General features: G+C 38.3%; 1 protein-coding gene across 4 annotated transcripts in view; it reads right to left on the reverse strand.

Annotated features, from left to right (window-relative positions):
• Positions 1–730: 730 nt before the first annotated feature.
• The window catches only part of AIG1 (androgen induced 1), a gene marked incomplete at both ends in the record, with an annotated part of 218170 nt that continues 197325 nt past the window's right edge, over positions 731–21575 (reverse strand). For 3 of the 4 annotated variants that reach the window (XM_084227778.1, XM_084227777.1, XM_084227775.1), the window contains 2 exons: positions 731–768; positions 6716–6879. In XM_084227778.1, the coding sequence (XP_084083904.1) occupies positions 731–768; positions 6716–6879 (202 nt within the window). The remainder of the gene's footprint in view (positions 769–6715; positions 6880–21575) is intronic. The other variant, XM_084227776.1, reaches the window with a different exon arrangement.

Here is a 21575-nt window from a genome sequence, read left to right on the forward strand (position 1 = left end):
AGTAAACCCAGTTTGGACTGGTAAGAGAAACAAAACAAGGAAGGAGACATCAATGCAGTTAGGGTTTTGAGATGTGCCATCCAGACGTCAGATCAGGGTGGCTGATTCTCATTAAAATTATAGTTTGCATCTAGGAAAACATTCACAAGGTTAAATCATGAGATCCAAATAGACTTGGGTTTAGACTAAATGGATGTAATTATTACTAACATTGCCTGTTTGAGGCAAACTGTGACATTCTAGCAATATGGAACATTCACAGTTCCTCTAGGTTTACCCTGTGGTCCAGATTCACTATTCCAGCCACCTGTAGGACTTAGATACACCAGTGCCTTGCTTTACACCTGCCTTTTGCTTTTCACAAAGCAAACAAGAAATGCAATAGAATTTTATTCTTCCTTGATTAAATGGAATTACAACTGCAAGACTTAAATTCCAATGATCAATTTAGTTAAAAACTAGAAAAGAGAAAAAAAGAAAAATTGGTGTTATCACAAATAATAAATTTGGAAATAATTCTTTAAAACATAGTGAAGGCAAGTAATTTTGGAAACACCTATATTCTATTATATATGTTTCCTTATAAAAGGTGTCTTCCCCTGGGGCAGGGGTGGAGGTGACTTCCACTGCATTTTTTGAAGCTTCCGCTCTGCTCCTGTGTTGCCAATGCCCAGGGGAAAATGAATCTTCAAGGGAGTCTCAGTCAAGCTCTTCCACTTAGATTTAGTTCTCATTCCAATTTAGGCTTCTCCTTCTCTTCTTCCATACCTAGAAATATGGCAAAGAACCTTATTTTAACATCAGATTAAACTATGAGCAGCTCTGACAAAGCTCTCATCTCCCCACTCTCTTCTCCATTCAGCTTGTGGTATCCACTGCTTCCATGCTATTTAAGAAGGAAAGGCATATAACTTTTTCCAGAAACTTCCTCAGTGACCTCTTTCCCTGCTCTCCCCTCCAAATCAGGACACAGCATTCTCGGGGACACACCCAGTTCTTATGGCTTCTGGAAGTGAAGGATGCAAGTTGGTTCTTGACTTGTTGAGTTTGCACAGGAACCCCAACCAGACTGCTTTGTAACCAGCTTCCAGCCATAGGGGGTGGGCAGCTGAAGAGTTTCAAACAAACCTCCTTTCCTTTTATTTTCTTGCCATCCCTTCCCAAGGCAAGGATTTTGAAAAGTCAAGAAATCTTTTTTTGGTAGAACAGAAAAAGGAGATTTTATTGAAATATCTTGCAAGAGAGCAGGGCACAGGAAGGAGATACCTTCTGTGCCTTTTTTTTTTTTTATAAGCTCAGAGAGATAATCAGTCACAAGAACTGTTTATTTCCACTCTCTATATACTTAACCTCAAGCTCTCCTCTATGCAAGCCAGTTCTGATGGAACTGCTTTCTTCCTGACAGACTTGACTGAAGACCTTTGCTTACAGCAAATAGTTCATGATGTTTCATTCTCTTGGAGATGAAAATCTTCAAGCGATTCTCATGCATTAAGTTTAAATCTGGTAAATGCTCCCCACATCTTTTATCCTTTTGTTTTCAACTGCATATTTTTGTACTAATACCAAATTCTTGGGGACTTTTTGCTGGAGCAGATATTGTTTTGTAGGTTTTGTTTGTATCCTTTTATAAGTTGCACATTCTCTGAGCGTGGAGCACAGACTTGTTATATTCCTGATTATATCCCTAGAACTGAACAGTGTCTACCTTATAGTGGGAGCTCAAATTATCTTTAGTGAATAAATTCATAAACAATGAACAAAGAGAAGGCTCAGAGACTGGTTTAATGGAACAGTATAAGAAAAAAATATGAAATTCCACAGTATATAAAGTTAAAGGCCTACCCCCAGAGGATCACAGCCATAGGGCTAAAGTTGAGAGCAAACCCCAGAGCCTGCTTCTCCCACCTCAGCCCCGCACCCCAGCTTGTGCTTTGGGGGGTCAGGGAGGTGGCCTGGAATGCAGTTAGTTTCTCTGAACAGGTGTCCTTACACAGTCTTTAAGGTTTGGTTTTCATGAGTAAGGAACTGGCAGAAACCTGTAACACTTTTTCCAAAGTACTTCTCAGAAATCCCATTAAGGAAAACTTCAAACTGAGAAGTAAGGACATCTGAGGAATAGAGTTGGGGCGGAGAAGCCGGAGATGCCTTCGCTGTTGGGTAACCAAGGTGAAGGCAGAAACACAACATGGGCTCAGTTCAAACAGCACACGTGACTTGGGCCCCATCAGCATTCCCTGTCTCTTCCAATGGAGAGGCTATCAGGAGCTAGTAACTGCTGGCTTTTCATTTGAAAGTGTTTCCTCCTAAGCGTTCTCCTGCAGATGGGTTGACTTGGCAGCAAGAGTGGAATCTTCAAAAGTGGGGGTGGAGAACAGGGGGTGTTCGTTGACCCAGACAGGGAAAATGGCTCCCCACCTATTTTACTTTGGCAGCTTTGAGGTAGAGGGAAAAAATTAGGCAGCTGTAAATAATATTTGGAAGAATCTGAGGTTTAATTTCAGCACAAAGAGCAGAAAGAAACTTGTCACAAAGCTGAGACAGGATATGCTTGCTGGAAGTGGTGGAAGAGACTTGGTCATGTGATTCCCCCCCGGCCGGGAGAGGGGTCTGACCCAGGGCAGTGCTGAGACTCTGCAGTCTGGGTGGGCTGAGTGTGCCTCAGTGGATGGGGGGCTGGGGCGGAGAGCAGTGGCGTTTCTGTCACATAGCCTGGTTCCCATGGCCCATCTTTTTCTCTGCCTTTGCTGCTTTCTCTGCTGTCTCCCCAACCTTTTGCCTTTGGGTACTTTCATCTCTGGTTGCCTAAAGTTTAATAAGACTGGCCCCCGTAGTCAGTCACACTGGAATTGAAAGAGATTCTTAGCTTAAAAAGAAATATTCTGCTGTTGTAGTTTGAATTGCGGTCGCCTGCTTCTCTGCCCCCACTTCTCAAGCTCAAGCCCTGACTCCTCAGTATCTCAGAGTTTGAAAAAAGGTGTGGCTGGGCATCCATTTGAAGAGATTAGGCATTCGACTTCTGGACCAATCGACCATTTCTGCAGATGCTGGGAAAGATCTGTGGAGGACCCTTTTTTCTGATGATTTGAAACCCCCGTGAACTGCATGGGACAACTATGATTTTTGAGAATTTTATACAAGCAGAAAAACACTGCCAGCCTGGATGGAAAGAGACAGAGACAGGATGAAATTAAGAAAGAATGACTGAAGGCTGTTCTGAACCTGATCCTCCTTGGTTCCACAGGGAAGGACTGCCACTCAGGGCAGAGGGGGTGGGTCACACCCCCTGGTGAGGCTTGAGGAAAGTGCCTCCAGCCAGGGAGGCTTATTCTCAAGCTTTAAAAACAAGTGGAATCTTCCCTGCTTGCTCTCAGACTGGGCTGGGAACTGTTGCCCTTTTTCCCTTGTGACTTGTCTCTCTTGGAAAGAGGATGCATAGTCTATGCCTGTCCCACATTGTGTTTTGAAAGCAGATAACTTTCTGTCTGGTTTCACAGGTTCACAACTGGGGAGTAGTTTTGCTTCAGGATGAATCATAACCCCAGTCTTACCCGCCACTAATTTAGATGACATTTAAGATGAGATATTGGACTTAGGTGTTAATGCTGGAAAGACTTTGGGGACTATTGGGGATATATTTTGTATGCATGAAAGGCACAAAATTTGGGGAGCAGAAGGCAGAGTGATATGGGCTGAATTGTGTCTCCCTAAAATCCATATGTTGAAGTCCTAACACCCAGAATTTCAGAATAAACTGTGTGAAGAGAGAGTCTTTCACAAATGAAAATGAAGTCTTCAGGGTGGGTCTTAATCAAATATGACTTGTGTCTTTATAAAAAAGGGGAATTTGGAAACAGCCTCACATGCAGGGTGAACACCAGGTGAGCATAAAAACAGGCATCAGCAAGGCAAGCAGAGAATATCTGCCTCTCTCATAGCCCTTGGAAGGAACCAGCATAAAAACAGGCATCAGCAAGGCAAGCAGAGAATATCTGCCTCTCTCATAGCCCTTGGAAGGAACCAGTCAACCAATCTTATGAATTTCTGGTCCCCAGAATTGTGAGCCAGCACATTTCTATTGTCCTGTTTGTGTACCTTGTCCAGCTCTACCAAACTAATACAAGCCCACAAAGCCTACTTGAGTTACTGTCTCAAAAAATCCAAAAATAATAAACCTCAATTAATATAATTTTAAAATAAAGAACAAATGATTCACTAAAGACTTTATGGCCTCTGTGGTCATAGTTCATATCAGGCTGGTTCTATTTTGTCACTTTATAAGTGAGGTCCATGTTTCTGATGGAAATTCCTGAGCCTTCCAGTGTCTGCTTTCTAAATGCGATGTTCTAGTGATTCACTAGACATGGCACTGGGCAGAACCTCACTCAGAAGACATTGGCCCTTCAACCACATAGTCTGGTTGGTCACTTAAGATTTCTGGACCTCAGCTGCCTCTTAGTAAAAGGAAAGGGTCAGGTTAGATTATGTCTAACAAATGTTTCAGTGATACAAGTCTATAGTAATGTGATTTTTCCTTGAAGTTGAAGCCAAAATAACATAACCAAGTAGAAGTGGGGCCATTAACAATCATCATGGATACAAGGAAGGGGACTCAAGTGGGGTATTCCTGCTTCTTGGGGGATTTTGTCTGGGGTACACTAATGAACTCAGGACAGTACTACTCTACATAATTGTACTCAATTCCAACATACGCCCTCCCACCTCCATGCTTTTTATCAGAAGTTTCAAACTCAAATACCACATACCTAAGCAGTAAATATAACTCAGCAAAGTGGCCAGGTGGGATCTAGGTGAAATTAGGGAGCCATCTAAATAGAAAACCAATGCTTAGTTCCAACTCATCATTTCCAGAAGTGAACAGTGGCTCAGTGTTGCTAGATCTTAAAATATTTGACAAGCTGGAAGATCAGATTATGTAAAATCTCACAATTTAAAAATGTTGGTTCAATAACAATAATCCCAGTAAGTAGGCTTAACAAAACTTTTTTTGGCAAGTAAAATTTAGAAGAAGCCATCAGTTTTTTGATCCCTCTAGTAAATGAAAAGAGGCTCACTTGATATAAAACATCTGCTGCTGTGGAGCTAACTAGGTCTTCCCATGTGAGCCAATAATTAATAATTTCTAATACCTGAACTAGGCTACACAATGTTGATCTATCTTAACTCATTAAGAGAATGGCCAAATTAAATTGAGCAGATCATTCAAAAAACTCTTAGTTTCACAATTCATTTTTAATTTTCCAATAAAAGCTACTGAAAAGTAGTATTCTATTAATCCAGATTGGGTTGTATCTCTCTTGGTTTTCAGGCCATTCTTGTAGAAGTAGTGGAACAATGACAAAATCAAGCAAATGAAGGGAAACGGTCACAAATACTGCCTGAGTAACACATACTGGACACAATAGCTTACATTAAAATATGGCTTTTCTCCCAAGAAGTTGAGACAAGTTTACATTTTGTTCTGAAAATATTTTTGCAAGTTAGTTAAGCACTTTTATAAGTTAACTAATCAAGAAAGATGACTATTATACAAAAGAGGAAAATTGTTCAGAGATAAATTTCTGGCTCCTCCAAGCTATGGCCTGAGCCAAATAAAAATGTTGACCTTTTTTAATAGGTCACTTGTTAAAATCAAGCCATGTGCTGAAAGAAGAAACCCTCAAATTCCTCTGGGCCATCTAATATTGGTCAATATCTTGACGCATATGGTCTTAGAAGACCCACGCACAGAAAGTCTGAATCAATAACCAAGCAATAACTGTTTTATTTGTCTGGTTAGATTCTGAAATAGGCTGCACAATGTTGATCAACTTTAACTCATTAAGAGAATGGCATAGATTCTGGCACAAAGTAAGTGCTCACATTTTGTGGATCAGAAAGCATTTGCGGATGATGTATATCAAGCTGTGATGGTGAGGGTGGAGGTGTCCAGGGCTCTGAGAGCACCCAGCCATCTTCCCCTGTGTTTTCATGCAGGACTCAAACCACTATGTATCTGCGCTGTGGCTGTTTCCACTTTCCCATCTTTATGTAATCTTACAAAAACACCTTCGACAGGTTTTACACAGCTTGGATAAGATTATGTGTCTTGTAAAGATGGAGGCTCTGCCATAAATAGAAAGAAAAGAGAAATCAAATCATAGATTAAAAAAGTTTCTACAGTAATGAAATATTACCCTTTTACTACCTGCACCTCTTAGTCACCTTCCACCCTTGACCATGACAGACAGTAGTGAAGGAACAGGTGTTCCATGTGCCTTAGGATTTGAGCAGAATGGGGACAAGATCTTACTAAGGCGACTATTCTCACACAAAGGTTGACACGAAAGTGGAGATCTGGGTGACTATTAATGAGACTGGTTACAGTTAATCATTTATTTCATTTAACTCTGTCCGCATTTTGTTAATCAGAGTGAACTTTCTAAATTTTTTTCTGTATTTCTACATTTTTCCCTTTAAGACTTTAGACATGTTTCTTTTCTCTTAGATTTGGATAATGTTTTACTGGTTAATAAGATAAAGTGAGTGATAAATGTTTCAAGTAACTGCCTGCTGCTCTTAAATTAAAATCATGGTTATAAAAATGAAACTCTTTATAATGGTCCTGTGCTACAGTGGAATTTTCCTTCAGTCTCTGCACTCATTCTTTTAGGAAGCAATTCTCTTGCTTTATGCTCCCCTCACCAATACTTACTTATCTGTGTATCCCAGATATAGTTGTTCAGAACTTCTCCCAGCAAGTACAAAAAGTTCATTAAGATGGTTGTAAATACAAAGAAGATGATTCTGGATCCCGAGCCAATGTGTTCCAGGAAAGGGTACACCCACATCCCCGTTACGTGATGCACCCAACACACCCTGAAACAGAATGGAAAAGGAAAAAGGTAGGAGTTACTCTCATGTCAGATTTCAAAGCTGCTGCTGTTTCAGTTAGAGATCCCCCAACCCAACCAATCTTCGGCAATTCCAAGCACCAGTTTGCTTTTGTTGCTTTGGAGCTACCAGAAACTTTGTTGTTTGATTTCTTTGTTTGTCATTCTGAAATAATTTCATTTATTTTTTTGAGTCATTTGCTCAATTTATTTGTTAACAATCAAATTCACAATTTTCAATCTGAATGGTAAGCAAGGTATTAATACAATCAACAAAATATGCTTTCCTTAATGAGTTGTAGTTAATAAAAATGGTTGGTTACATTGGAGTATTTACTATAAATATGTGCAGCTTCATTATTTTTAACTATCTATATTCTTACAATTTACCATATTATTGTATTTTTGTCTAAAACCCTAAAGATATTTTCTAAAATCAATTCTCAAAGGATAATTGTGTAAGAAAGTGGCAGTTAAGACTCACAGAAGAATTGCAAGTATGGTACAAGGCTCCAGTGTGCTCTTCACTTAACTTTCCTCCACGTTAACATCTGGCACAGCTGTGCATAGTTACTACAATGACATTAACTTTGGTATAGTACTAATAACCAAACTACAGACTTTATTCAAATGTCTCCAGTTTCCCACTCATGGATCCAATTCAAGAGCCCAAGTTGAATTTAACGGTGATGTCTCCTTAGACACTTCACATTCAGTTCCTCAGTCTCTGTCTTCTTGACACTTCAAGGGTTGTTGTCAGGTATTGGAAACTGTTTTTTTCCCAAATACTGTTTGTTACATAATCTTCTTAATCTCTTCTTTATATAATGAAATCCTATAGCATTAGGCAACTACACTACAATCAAACTTAGGTGTGCATCTGCCAGGAATCTTGCCCTACTGCCTACTGACTAGATACCAATGTGTATTCCAAACACTGGCAGAGACATCCTGTGACCTTGCTGATTCCTGGCTTCCCACATCCTAATCTTTGGATCTCATATTTTTCTTTGATTTTATATACATACTTACTCATAATTATTTTATTTTTGTTCTGGAGATATTTTAGTTTCACTGGGAATAGTAGTACCATTAAGTTTCACTGTCTTCAAAAGTTTAGCTTAGAATATTTGTTCCATTGGTTTGGTCCTGACATAGCTGCTAAGAGCTTTTTTCCAAAGCATGCTTGGATTGCTTCATTTACTGTTGTTAAGTTTGAAGACTAAATAAAATATGAATCATTTTACTACATTTGGAATAAAGACTTTTTTACAGTTGATGTTTGGGGGTAATTTTCTTATCATCTAGGGGTTCACTCCTCTTTAAGAAGTTTATGTGAGTATATGTTTCTTACATATATATTCTTCATCTGAGATAAGCAATCTGAGGATCTTTACCATAGGGTCTGCAAACTCAGTGAAAGCAATATCATTCCCCCTCACAGAAGTAAAAACTAGTTCTGGTAGGCCGGTAAGGAAATCTTATCATTTGATGTATAAAGCACAAATAGATATATATGTATTTGTAAAAATGTAACATAAACAGATGTGTAACTGTGATATTAAAATTTTATGGACCAAATAATTCCATGCCTGGGAACATATTCAAAAGAATTGAAAGCAGGCACATGAACAGATATTTGTGCAACAATGTTCATGGCAACCTTATTCACAACTGCCAAAAGGTAGGAAAAACCCAAGTGCCTGTCAGGAGATGATGGATGAACAAATGTTTTACATACAATGAAATATTTTTCAGTCATAAAGGGGAATGAAATTTGATATATGCTACAGCACAGAGAGACCTTGAAAACATTATGCTAAATGAAATAAACCAAACATAGACGATCAAATACTACATAATTCCACTTATATGAAATATTAGAACAGGCAAATTTATAGAGACAGAAATATATTAGAAGTTATCTGGGGCTTGAGGAGAGGGGATAGGGTATTTATATCATAATAGGTACAGGGTTTATGTTGAGCATGATGAAATGTTTTGGATATATTTAGTAGTGATATAACATTGATATATATTTAGTAGTTTGGATATAACACTGTGAATGTATTTAATGATACTTAAAAATGGTTATAGTGATAAATCATGTATAAATTTTACTACAATAAAATAATTCATGGAGTGGCGATTAGTGTAAAAAAAAACCACCTGAAATGTTCTGAGATAGTGGTCTGGTTTCCTTTCTTTCTCATATGGCTGTCCAACACCATTGATGCATAGACTTTCCCTTTTCATTGTTCATTTTCAGCTCTTTCGTTACAAATTAAATGTCCAGACAAGTGTGGGTTTATCTTTGAGGTCTCAATTCTATTCCATTGGTCTGTGTATGTATTTTTATTCCAATACCATACTGTTCTCATTTCTATAGCTTCATAGTCATACCACATACATAAAGATTCACTCAAAATGGATTATAGATTTGTTAAGACCTGAAGCCATAAAATACATAGAAGATAGCACAGGCAAAACATTTCGAGACACTGACTTCAGAGATGTCTTTGGGGACTTGATTCCAACAGCAAGGCAAACAAAAGCAAAACTAAACAAATGGAAGGGCATCAACTAAACAGGCAGCAACTAAACAGTAAGGGCAGCAACTAAACAGTACAGTGAAAAATCTTATCATTAAAGCACCATACCAAATGGAGAAGATATTTGCACACCATACATCTGACAAGGGAATAATATCTAAGATATACAAAGAACTCATACAATGAATGACATCAACACATAACACAAACAATATGCAGAAGAACTAAACAGACACTTCTCCAAAGAAGACATACAGATGGCCAACAGGCACATGAAAAAATGCTTGTCATTACTTATCCTCAGGGAAATGCAAATCAAACAACAATGACATACCACCTCACACCTGTGAGAATGGCCCATCTATAAAAACCAGAAATAAGTGTTAGTTTGAGTGTGGGAAACAGGAAAACTTGTACACTGCTGGTGGGAATTTAGACTGGTTCAGCCTCTATGGATAACAGTATGGAAGTTTCTCAAAATACTAAAAAAATAGATCTACCATACAATCCAGCACATCTACTATTAGGAATCTACTTGAAGAAGGCAAAACACTAATTTGAAATATACACTCCAATGTTCATTGCAGCACTATTTTTTAAAAAATTTATATATTTTTTACATCATGCTTCATTTTTGTACAATGCATGCTTTCTCCCCTCAGGTGTAGTCCCTGTAAAATTCCCACCACCAATTTACCCAGGCACCATCTCCATAGTCCCCTGTGCTCTTCCCTCCCCTGTTTTGATCCCTCTTCCTCCCCCTCCCCTGCAGAATATATCTGATTTATAGTTGCCTGTTAATTGTGTTTTATTATTATTATTATTATTATTTTCCTGATCCCTTATTTGATTCCCTTATATTCTTTCTATATGTGAAACCATTTTATATTTTTCTTTTTCCTTCTGACTTATTTCACTAAGCATAATCCCTTCCAGCTCCATCCAAGATGCTGCAAATGGCCTGAGTTTAAATATTTTGGTTGCTGAATAGTATTCCATTGTGTGTGTGTGTGTGTGTGTATGTGTGTGTATATATATATATATATATATATATATCACATCTTCTTGATCCAGTCATCTATTTTTGGGCATTGGTTTGTTTCTACAGCTTACCTATTGTAAGTAGTGTCATTGCAGCACTATTGACAAAAGCTAAGTTAGGGGAAAAAAATCTAAGTGCCAAATTTCACATGATGGGATTAAGATGTGAAATATATACACAATGGAATATTACTCAGCTATACAAGGAGATGGATTCTTGCCATTTGCAGCAACATGGATGTAACTAGATGGAATTATGTTAAGTGGAAATAAGTCAGAAGGAGAAAGATAAATACTACATGATTTCACTTATATGTGGAATATAAAGAAATGAAGCAAAGGAACAGGTTATATTGAACCAATACTAATCCTGGAAATCTGACTGTAGGATTGAGGCTACAAGAGAGGAAGGGTATGAGGCTACCAGAGGAAGGGGATGAGAGCAATGGGGGTGGGGTGGGAACCCAATAGGCCCTGTGGATGATTATCCGGGCTTTAGTGGTGGGTGTGGTAACCTACTTCTGAAGAGGTGTGAACCTCTAAATCAATTACAGTGTTGTAAACCAACATTACCTCAATAAAAATAACACAATTATAAAAAAATCTAAAAAGGTTTCTCGGTGAGAGGGAGGCAATAATGAAAAATCGAGAAACACTGCCTCAGCTGGAAGAGGCTATCATTAGATCTATCAAGGTCAGCTTGAGTAACGTCCAAACAAAAATATTTTTACTAAAAGATGCCAAGATAGTCAAGATTTAAAAACAAAAAAGACTAAAGCATTTGTGAGAAAAAGCTGAAATCAAATTGATGAAACTGCCTTATGAGATTCTGATACATCATATTCTGTTTGTCCATAAATTAGAGGCAGCTTTATCTTCTTAATCTTGTCTTAACTAGCCGAAGTGTGCTCATCCAGGGCTTATTAATTTCCATTGAGATAATATATAATATCCCCAAAATGTAATACCATAAAGTTGTAATTGATTTTGCAAATCAACTTATAAAATTATAATCTGACTCACCATAAAGCTGTTTCCTTAATCAGGCAAATTAGGAGCAATTCAAATTATGAATGCTAATGAGGTTTTTATACCTGTTCCTGGCATTCTATTTGCTCCTGGCAGAACACAAGTCTCATTTGCAGCTTTTGGTAATGTCTCTGATGCCAGATCTCTACTCCTCAGATGTTTGCAAAGTACTTTTGGGTTATACAGAATCATCTTATAATACTGAAGGGATATAACAACCATAACCATATTCCATATATTTACAATGACTCTTAAATTTCTATCTCTAGCCTTGACCTCTCTCTGAAATCTAGAATTTTGTATCCAATTTGTTATTGCACATTGTCCCATGGAAGTGCAATGTTAGGAAAACCTAACATTCTACTATGGCCCATGTATGTAAGAGATGATACTATTCCTTCAGCATAGTATTATGCAATGGACTAGCTCACTCCCTAATGGAGTGAGTTTCTTGTTACTTAGGATATGGAAGGAGATGCTTAAATGAGCACCCTCCAAGAAGATCACAGGAGGTATTCCTACAATTCACATAAGATGCTTATGATCGCTAGGATGCACTCTAGTACTTAGAATTTTTGAAAACTCTCTGATCACTAAAAGAAACTATGTTAAGCAAATTATAGATGAGAAGTCTTTGTAAGCATTTTATTAAAAATAAAAATATAGGGAAATATATGTATATATGAAGATATATATATTTATTTATAAATATGTACATTTGTGAATTAAAAAGTACATCTATTTTTCAGGTATTGATTTGAAAATTAGACTAAAATGCATATAAAATGGAGTCATCAGTTAATACATATTTCAATTTGTAGGAAAAAAATAAAAAAAACCATTTTTGTGATGTCATCATTATCTCTGGCCCTTATACTTGCACATATCTTGTCTTTAGTCTCTACCATAACCCTCTAATAGTAAAAATATATCTCCCACATTGTTTACTTCTCAATCAGTAACTACAACAACACTCCAGCAGAAGCTTGGGGCATTCTTCATCATCCATCCTATCGACTCTATGTTCCAGATATATCCAAAATATCTACTACTCACCATTGCCTCCTCTATCGATTGGGTTATCCATCGTCACCTCTTATCAGAACCCCAATAGCTGCCTGTTTCTTTGCTTCATGCTTCTGTAGTCTGTTCTATAGCTTATTCTCACTGCAGCAACCGGACCGATCTGGATTAAATGCAGGTTGGGTCATGGTACTATTCTCAAAATGTTTTACTTTCCCTCTTAGAGTAAAAGCCAGAATCATTAGGTGGTTCTTCAAGGCCTTACTCAAGCTTTCCAGGCATTCTCTCCACCTCATCTACTTCTGCCCCAAGCACACTCCACTATTTGGTGGTCCTTGAGCACACTAAGCATTTTTTATTTGTTCCTGTACCTGGGACATTATTCATTTCCCCCTAACCCCCCCAAATCTCTAGGGATCCCTGTGTCCTTCTGGTTTTCATGTAAATGTTACCTTCTAACTCAAGTCTTCCCAGGCCACTGTATCTACCAATTGCATCCCCTATCCTGATTCTCTTAATTTTTCTCCCCAGTCAATTAATATACTTATTTTTACTTTTCTCTGTTCAATGAGCATTAGAACTTCTGTTATGTTCATTACTGTATCTGTGGCATAGAGTATGCACTAAATAATTATTCGTTGGATTAATAACTGAATGAAGGACTATCAAAACATCATCTGATTATTGATCTTTTACAATACTTTCCCAATATTTACAAAAGTAATAAAAAAAATCTCAACATCCTGGCCTCCAATCTCTGTGAATACCCTTTTCTGTGTTGGTAAGACTGTGTTAGGCCACACAGTCCCTGTGACAACTCTGAATTCTGCCTTTGTAGTTACAAAGTAGTTATAGACAATATGTTGATGCTCTAAAAACTTCTAATTCATAAACTTTTAATTTTATATAATTTTCACAGGTCATGAAATATTCATATTCTTTTTATTTTTTCAATTATTTTAAAATATAAAAACCATTATAATCTTGCGGACCATAAAAACAAACAAACAAACACAAATGGTGAGCTGGATCTGACCCATGGTCACCGTTTGTTAACCCCACTTTAAGGAATTCTTTGTATTTCCAAAGCCCCTTCATGCATAGTGTGGCATCTAGTGTTCTCAGTCATCCCAGATACAGCATGTCATTCTCATTTCACTGATGCAAAAATAAGAGTTCATAGAGTATAAATAAGAATTTGTCAGAACTGAAAAGGAATTATAAACTTTTTAAGTCAAGGCAATAGCTATTCAGAGAACGGTGCTTTAATATATAATCTCGCTTACCTGTGCAACTACCCTAAGAGGTACAATCATTCCCATTTCACAAATGAATTAATTGAGACTAAACTAAGTTACTTGTTTAAAAATTGGGCAAAATCAAATAAGAAATGCACATCTTTATCTGCATAGACTTGTTCCCCTCAACGAGGCATTTAATATTGGCTCCAAAAATGAAGTGAGGGCTTCCTTGTTTTTAAGTTTTCTTGACTTTATAGGTCACAAAAGCATCTCAGATGTAACAACTGTGATGTGGGGTTTAACCTGGACTGGTGTGAATGATGCCTGTACTTGTCCTAACAGGTTGTGTTTTCACCATTTGTTTCCTTGATATAATCAGCGCTCAATTTTCTGCACAAAAATGACTCATGGTCTTGCTCATCTATTTGTGGAGAGTTCTCTGTTCTTGGTTGACTTTCAATTTCTCTCTCATTTCAAGGCCTTCCTGTCTTAGTGCCCAAATAGCTTAAGCTAAAGGTAATGGCATCAATTTAATTTTAACCTAGAAAATTGATAGCTACTGTATGTATGTGTGTGTATGTGTGTGTACATGCATGTGTGTACAGACGCATGCCCATATAGATATATATTAGTATCATGACATTTATGGGATTGCTTACCTTAATAAATGCACCTCCAATTTCATTCACTTTAATGTACAATTAAAAAATAACATTGATTAATGCCTCCTGCCTGAGCACTGTGCTAAACGTGAGGGACAGAGCCTATGAGACAAAGGGGTTTCCTGTTCTTATGAAGTCCAGTCTAATGAGGGCCGCAGATACTAAAGGAATAATTACAAGTGTAGTCAGAATTAGGGAAAGGTAGGAAGAGGGTACACAGGGGTCATTCCCTACTTTTTTGAGCCTTACACTAATGGAAAAGACTTTCCATTAGTCTTTCTCGTGTGTATTTAAGTTGCCTTTTAACTTTCATCATGATAAATAAGTTCAAATACCTTTCATTAGAACACAACCATGCACATTCCACCAGCTTCACAAATAATGCTTTATGTCTCTTTCTCTTCAAAGGCAAACTTCTCCAAAAAGAGTTCTATAGTCACTGACTTCATGTCTACACTTTGTACTTGTTCCTTGGCACAAATAGTCTGGCTTCTTTTCTCTGACACCCCAACAAGATGCACTGGTTCTTCTAACAGCAATTTCTCCTGGTTTTCCTCCTGCCTTTTTGACTGCTTTTTTGTTTTCATCTCTAAGTGCATCTTTCACAGCACAACTGCTACTTGTTGATTTTTTAAGGCTGGGTTTTTAAACCCTCCTCTTAAATTAGGCATCTTCAATTAATCACCCCATTCATGACCACTGTTTCATGTCCATTATGTAGACAGATATTTCTCAATTTCAGGTCCTCATCAGGATCTCTTCTTTATTTTAGAGTAGTTTATCCAACAGTCCTTTAAAAATCTCATTTTGCCCATCTTTTTACAAATTAATTTTTAATTTTTTTACATCATTGTTCATTTTTAAACAATATTTGCTTCTCCCTACCCCCTCAGGACCTCAGTTTGCACACCTTAAAGATAGTTCAAACTCAATATATCTGCAGCCAAGTCATTTTCTTTTCCTTCAAACCTGGTTTTCCTCTCATATTCCTTATCTCTGCAAATGGTTCCTCCATTCATTCATTTTGCAATGCGCACTTAGGAGGCATCTTGGCCACTTCCTTTCTTTCACTACACATATTCAATCTATTACCTTGTCTTCTCAAAGTTACCTTGAATATCTCTCCAATGTTTTTTTCACCAACTCCATTACTACTATCTTAATTTGTGTTACAATCATCTCCATCTGGAGTACATAACAGTTCTAATTTATTTCCACATCTACTTTTGTCCCTTTCCAATTCATCCTCACAGCTGCCAGAGTGATCTTTCCAAACCAGAATTTAGACTTATTATATCCTTACTTCAAACATGTCAGTGGTCTCTCATATTCTTTTGTTTTGTTGAAGACCCAAAATTTTAATGAAGTCCAGAATGTCCTTCCTAGAGTGGCTTCTGCCTGCCTCATACCCCCATTTCATATCTTGCTCCTGTTATAACACTGGTTTTCATTGGTTCTTTGATTTCACATATTTCTTCCTGCCATGTGGATTTTCATATGCTCAATTTTCTGCCTATGCTGTTACCTACCCCTTAGATTCATCATGTTATATTTATCTTTTATATCTTGGCTCAACTAATATAACTAACAGTCATCACTTAGAAAAGCTTTCCTGATCTATGAGATTAGGTCAGATTTTATAAGCAATTTGAGAACTGTGAATACTTGTGGGTTTTTTTTAGCTCTTCTTTTATTAGAACTTAAATTGGGATGATATATTTATTTGAATAAGCTTTCTTCCCCTCCAGAGTATCTAAGTTCTGTAACGTATGTTACTGTGTTTACTTAAGTTCCTTATTGTATCTTTAGCACTTACACATTGCCTGTCACATAGTAGGAGAAGGAATCAACGAATAAGGTAGCATTTAAGCTGCAATAGGAAGGATGAATAAGAGTCAGTTGAACAAAGATGGTAAGCAAGAACTTTCTTGCTGAAAATATGTCCAAAAACCTGAAAATAAGGGAGAGTTCACAGATGTTTCAAAAGAGATCATTTTTATTTTTATCAGGGGGGGAGGGAGTATGAGGAGCAGGCAGGTACCCAACACTGGGTTTCTACTGAAGCCAAGTAAGAATTGGAGACTCTCTCCTAGTATGGAAAACAGGAAGCCTTGAAGAAAATGAAATAAATGTGAAACAAATCAGCTTGACTTAGATGTTCATCAGAAATGGTGGTGGCCATAACTGGGATGGTAGCACTGGGAATGAAAATTTGGTTAGATTTGGAGATATTTAGGCCAGTAGCTATCAAGCTGTAGGTGATAAAGCAGTACAGCATTAGAGCGAGTCAAGAGAATCGGTTCTAATTTTAGGAATTTTGGTGTGTTGTTTGCTAAGTTCAACCATGATGGGAGTACTTACATCAAAGATTCTCAAATGCTACACATCACTCAGATCTAGAGCTGGTTGTTAACCATTTGCCAGCAACTCACTCGTTAGCAGCATTTTACAAAGCAACAATAGAAAATATCAGAAGGATTTGCATAGAATGATGATAAAAATTGTTTTTGAGATTTCAGTTTCACTTGTGTGTGTGGTGTGTACATGCATGCTGACTGGGTAATGATGCAAAAGAAATTTCTTTTATTCACTGTAGGATAAAATTGAAAGGCACAGATTTAGGAAATAGACTTAAGAGAACTTGGTGATTGATTTGAATTAGGCAGTGAGGGAACTAAGATGAGTTAAGGATTAATCATAGATTTTTGGCTTGATTAACTGGGTGGAGAGCACTGCCATTTCCTGAGATAGGGAATGCCGTAAGGGAGCTAATTTGAGGGGATGATGTGCTCAGTTTGGACACGTTAAGTTTGAGGTATCTGTAAGATATCCAAATGGAGATACCCTGAAGTCAGTCAGTTACATGGGCTGGAATTGCAGAGACTGGACTGATGTGGCAATACAGATATTGGGTTCACTGGCATAAAGATCGTGGGTAAAACAATCAGAACAGGTTGAGATCACCCAGGTAGATCATAAAATGGAAAGGACGTGGGTTCATGAAGGATCTCCGAAAAAGATAAAGATTCAAGGGATAGATTGAGGAGAGTGACACTATAAAGGAGAAAAAAAAAGTTGGGTTAATGACATGAAAGGAAGACAAAAGTTTAGCATCGTGAAGCCAATGGACAAGACACCCATTGGTATAGACAGCATCAATTAGCATCTTTTTTGAGAACTAAGAATAATTAGAAAACTTACTTTGCACTTACAAAGTGGAAGCAGGAAGATTTCAGATTCTAAGTGGCACCTGTACCATTCAAATCTACTTTGGATGTTGACAGGGATAAAAGATAAGCAGTAAAGAAAAATGGATCTTGTTGAGCTCAGTAGCTGTCTATGTCACACGGGCAGTTTCATCTAATCATAACTCATGAGTTGTGGTTACTGGAGCTCTTGGGAGCTATATTGAGGAGACACATCGTTCTTCTCTCCCTGTCAGCCTTATTTATCCCGGAGAGACTCACATGCCTGCCTTACCATGGATGATCTTTCAGTTTTTAAGATTAGCTTATTTTAAAGAGGATTTAAAAATTACTTTATTATTCATCTTTAGATAAGAGGCTAATATATTTGACAGCTAGGCTGTTAGATCAGAAGGCACAGGACACAGACTTCAACTCAGTAACAGCTGATGGCTAATGATATTGACTTCATAGTGATAGGCACTGTGATAAAGGCTTTATATGAGCTACCCTTTGGGAAGGTATTATATTAAATAATAGTATTATTTTAAAGACAAGGACAGTGAGGTCCCAAGACTAAAATATGATGGATGGTAACAGGGTTCTGGGAAGCTGTTAATGTGCTCAGATGTAAAACATGGTCTAAATATGAAATCTCTCTGCATTTCTCTCTTTTCCCCAAACTGACTATACAAATAATTCAGGCTCATGATGGAAAGTGTGAGATATAGAAATGCTGCAAGATGCAAGATAAATCAGTTTTGGTGAAGTTTTAGCACAAGTTTGAGTCTCTTATTAAGTGCAGGGCTCAGATTTTACAGCTTCCCCTGAGGGGAGGAAAAGAAAGGCCTGGATAAAGTGATAAACAATTCCTTCAGAGAAATAGTCATATCATATGTGCATTTGAGCCTCCTAGAATTTACTACAGTGCGTGGCTGGCAATGGACATGTTCTCTTGAGTGGGATGAGTTAAGTGACGTCCATCAGCCTCTTTCCCTTGCTGGTCGTAACCTTCAACCTGATGCTTCTGAAGGACTGTTTGAGGGCAGTTGACTTGTAGCTCAAATGCTGATATTAGACCTGGGCCTCTCTTTAATCTAACCATCTTAATTTAGGGCCATTCTAAAGGCTCCTCTGATTATCACCCAGGTATTGAGTCCATGGAGACTAGTTCTTGGTACATTTTTTTTTAAAGATTTATTTATGCATACAAGAACTGGGGTGTGAGCCAGAGGTGTGTGTGTGTGTGTGAGAGGATTCACCAGAGAGAGGGGAGCAGAAGAGGCAGATCTACTGAAATACACTGCTGAGGGGAGCAGCGGGCAAGACAGGAGAGGTCTGCTGCGCCATGTGGGTCACCTCCCTGGCTGGGGATCGAAATTGTGCTGCAGTGGCTGGCAATAGCTTGACAGCACAGTTACATTTTTTTTTTTAAAAGATTTATTTGTTTATTTATACAAGCACTGGGTACAGTCAGAAGCGCGGGAGGGTGAGAGAATTCACCAGAGCCAGAGCAGGGAGCAGAGCAGGCAGAAGGACCGAGGTACACTGCTGAGGGGAGCAGCGGGCGGCAGGAGAAGTCTGCGCGCCATGTGGGACCCTCCTCCGGTGGCCGGGGAGCAGCCGGGGATTGAACCGGCGCGGCAGAGGCTGTGGGCAGCTTCGCAACCCAGCACTCAACCACTGCACCACCGGGGAGGCCCAGCACTGTTACATTTTTAAGGATCCAAAATTCTGCTGGAGTTTTCTGGAGTTCATGTCCATAGTCACTTAGTCAACAATTATTTGAGTTCCTACTGTGTGTCAGGTGGGGTGAGCTATGGTGGGGATGCAAAAGTGTGTTCTTATGGATATACTAGGCCAAGGTTTCCCAAGGTTCCCACTGAATATGCTGTGGGCCTTGGGGAATATGACATCTTCTTAGGAGACATCTTCTTAGATGGGAATGGGGCTCAGGAAATAAGGTTCCAAAGTGACCCTTATGGATGCTGTGGTGGTGGCTGTGCTATGGTAACTGCACCTGAACTTCCAAAATATTAACAACAATGCAAACCCTGCACCAGTGAAAAATTTATTGAACAAAACCAGAAAGTTCTCCTTGGTGATGTGTATCATGTTAGAGAAATAATGCATCAAATTGCAGGTAAATACCAAATAGAGAGATCTTAACTGAAGCAGTGTTGAGATATTCTCTTGCCCAGTTGCAGATATAATTTTAGAAGTTACAAATTACTTTTTAAGGCATAATCATAATTTAAGATTCATCAGTCTTTCCAATTTTCTAATTGGCTCTAATCAAGATTAACTGATCCTGGGAGGTACCTATAATTGGGGTCAGCCTTTGGGGTATACGTTCTGTGAAATCACATGGGGTCCTGTTCTCAGAAGGGCTCTATACCTGGCTAATGCTCTGTTGTCTCTATCTTGAAATTCTTAATAATCTTTGAGCAAGGAGCTCTGCATTTCAAATTTGCACTCGGACTCACAAATTATGGAGCTAGATTAAATAACGTATCATCCACATAGTATTGAGGTCACCTTGGATATCATTTAACTTCTCAGTTTCCCCTTTGATAAAAGGTATAAATAATACTGTCTACTTCAGAGATAGCATCATCAGATAAGGTAATGCTCTTCCTATAACATACGTAAGGTTAAAAAAAAAAGAGGCAAAAAATGGCCCTCCAAAAACCAACAAAAAACGAATCCACAAACTTTCAACTGCTTCTCCTTATGCAGAAATATATTTTTTCTGTACTTCTCATGCACAAGGATGTTTTCAAGGTTATAAGTCACTCCACCCATCCCCAGGGGAAAGAGGCAAATCGTGCATGCCTCCCAGAATGAATTCCTGTAATGAGGGAATGAGGGAATGTATTTTCTCCCTGATTCTAAATCACAAATATCAGAGTAATTTATCCACAAAGTCAGGCCACAATATTTTCTCCTAACACATGTCCTGGCACAGGTCTAAACTAGTTTCAAATGTTGGCTTCCTTGGAATCCTACTCTCTACAGTCTACCTGGTCTTGCGGTGATGTTTCCCTGGGGAGTATTCAACTTGAATTTCCATTAATAAAATTCATGACTGTTTTCGCTTAACTTTAATCATTTGGACCTTCTCAAAGCATATAGGTGCCAGACATTAAGTTGACACATTGCACATTGTAGGGAACATGTGTTCTTTCTGGGGGGAGGAGAGGAGATGCTGTCAGCGAGGGACTGTTGTGACCCAACAGCAATCATCAGAGTTGGCTGCAGTAGTTAGAAGCTGCTGCCTTTAGACTGCTAGCTCTGGAAGGGGAGGAGGAACATCCCAAGTCCCACAACAGAAAATCATCATTTTCCATATTTTGCAGAAATAACCTCCAGTGTTTCTCCAGCACATTTTGTGCTTCTCCTACCAGAGTCTTATTTTGAGGATTATACACAATGTTCTGGTTATCCCTGCCATGATTACATCTTCCTTGATCCTGTGACCTCCTGGGACTACCAACCTCCCTCCTCTACTTCATTTACTAAATAGCAAATCACTACTAAAACTAGGTTTCTAGTTCTAAGTTTAAGAGGAAGCAGGAAGGAGGGAGAAAGAGAGAAAGGGGTAGAGGGAATGGTGGTTTGAAAAAAATGGTGAAGTTATCTTTCTCGGTGGCAATACCATTTTGCATTCTACCAGCAATGAATGAGCACTCGGCTCTTCACTCTACATCCTCACCAGTGCTTGGTGTGGTCAGCGTCATCATAGGTCATTTATTCTGGCTCCCTCATCTTATACATGAGGAAAATATGACCTGCTCAGGGTCAATGCATCAGTAAATGGTAAATTTTCCATTTTCCAGACACTTCTTGAGCTCCTGCTTTGTGCCAGTGTAGCCACGTCTGTGTTATTTGTTCATCAGTTTTCCATGTGCTGTTTCTACAATCGTTAAATGCATCTTTTATTTTTTCA

The sequence above is a fragment of the Talpa europaea genome (assembly GCF_964194135.1).
Source record: "Talpa europaea genome assembly, chromosome: 2".
In the NCBI taxonomy this organism is placed as follows: Eukaryota; Metazoa; Chordata; class Mammalia; order Eulipotyphla; family Talpidae; genus Talpa; species Talpa europaea.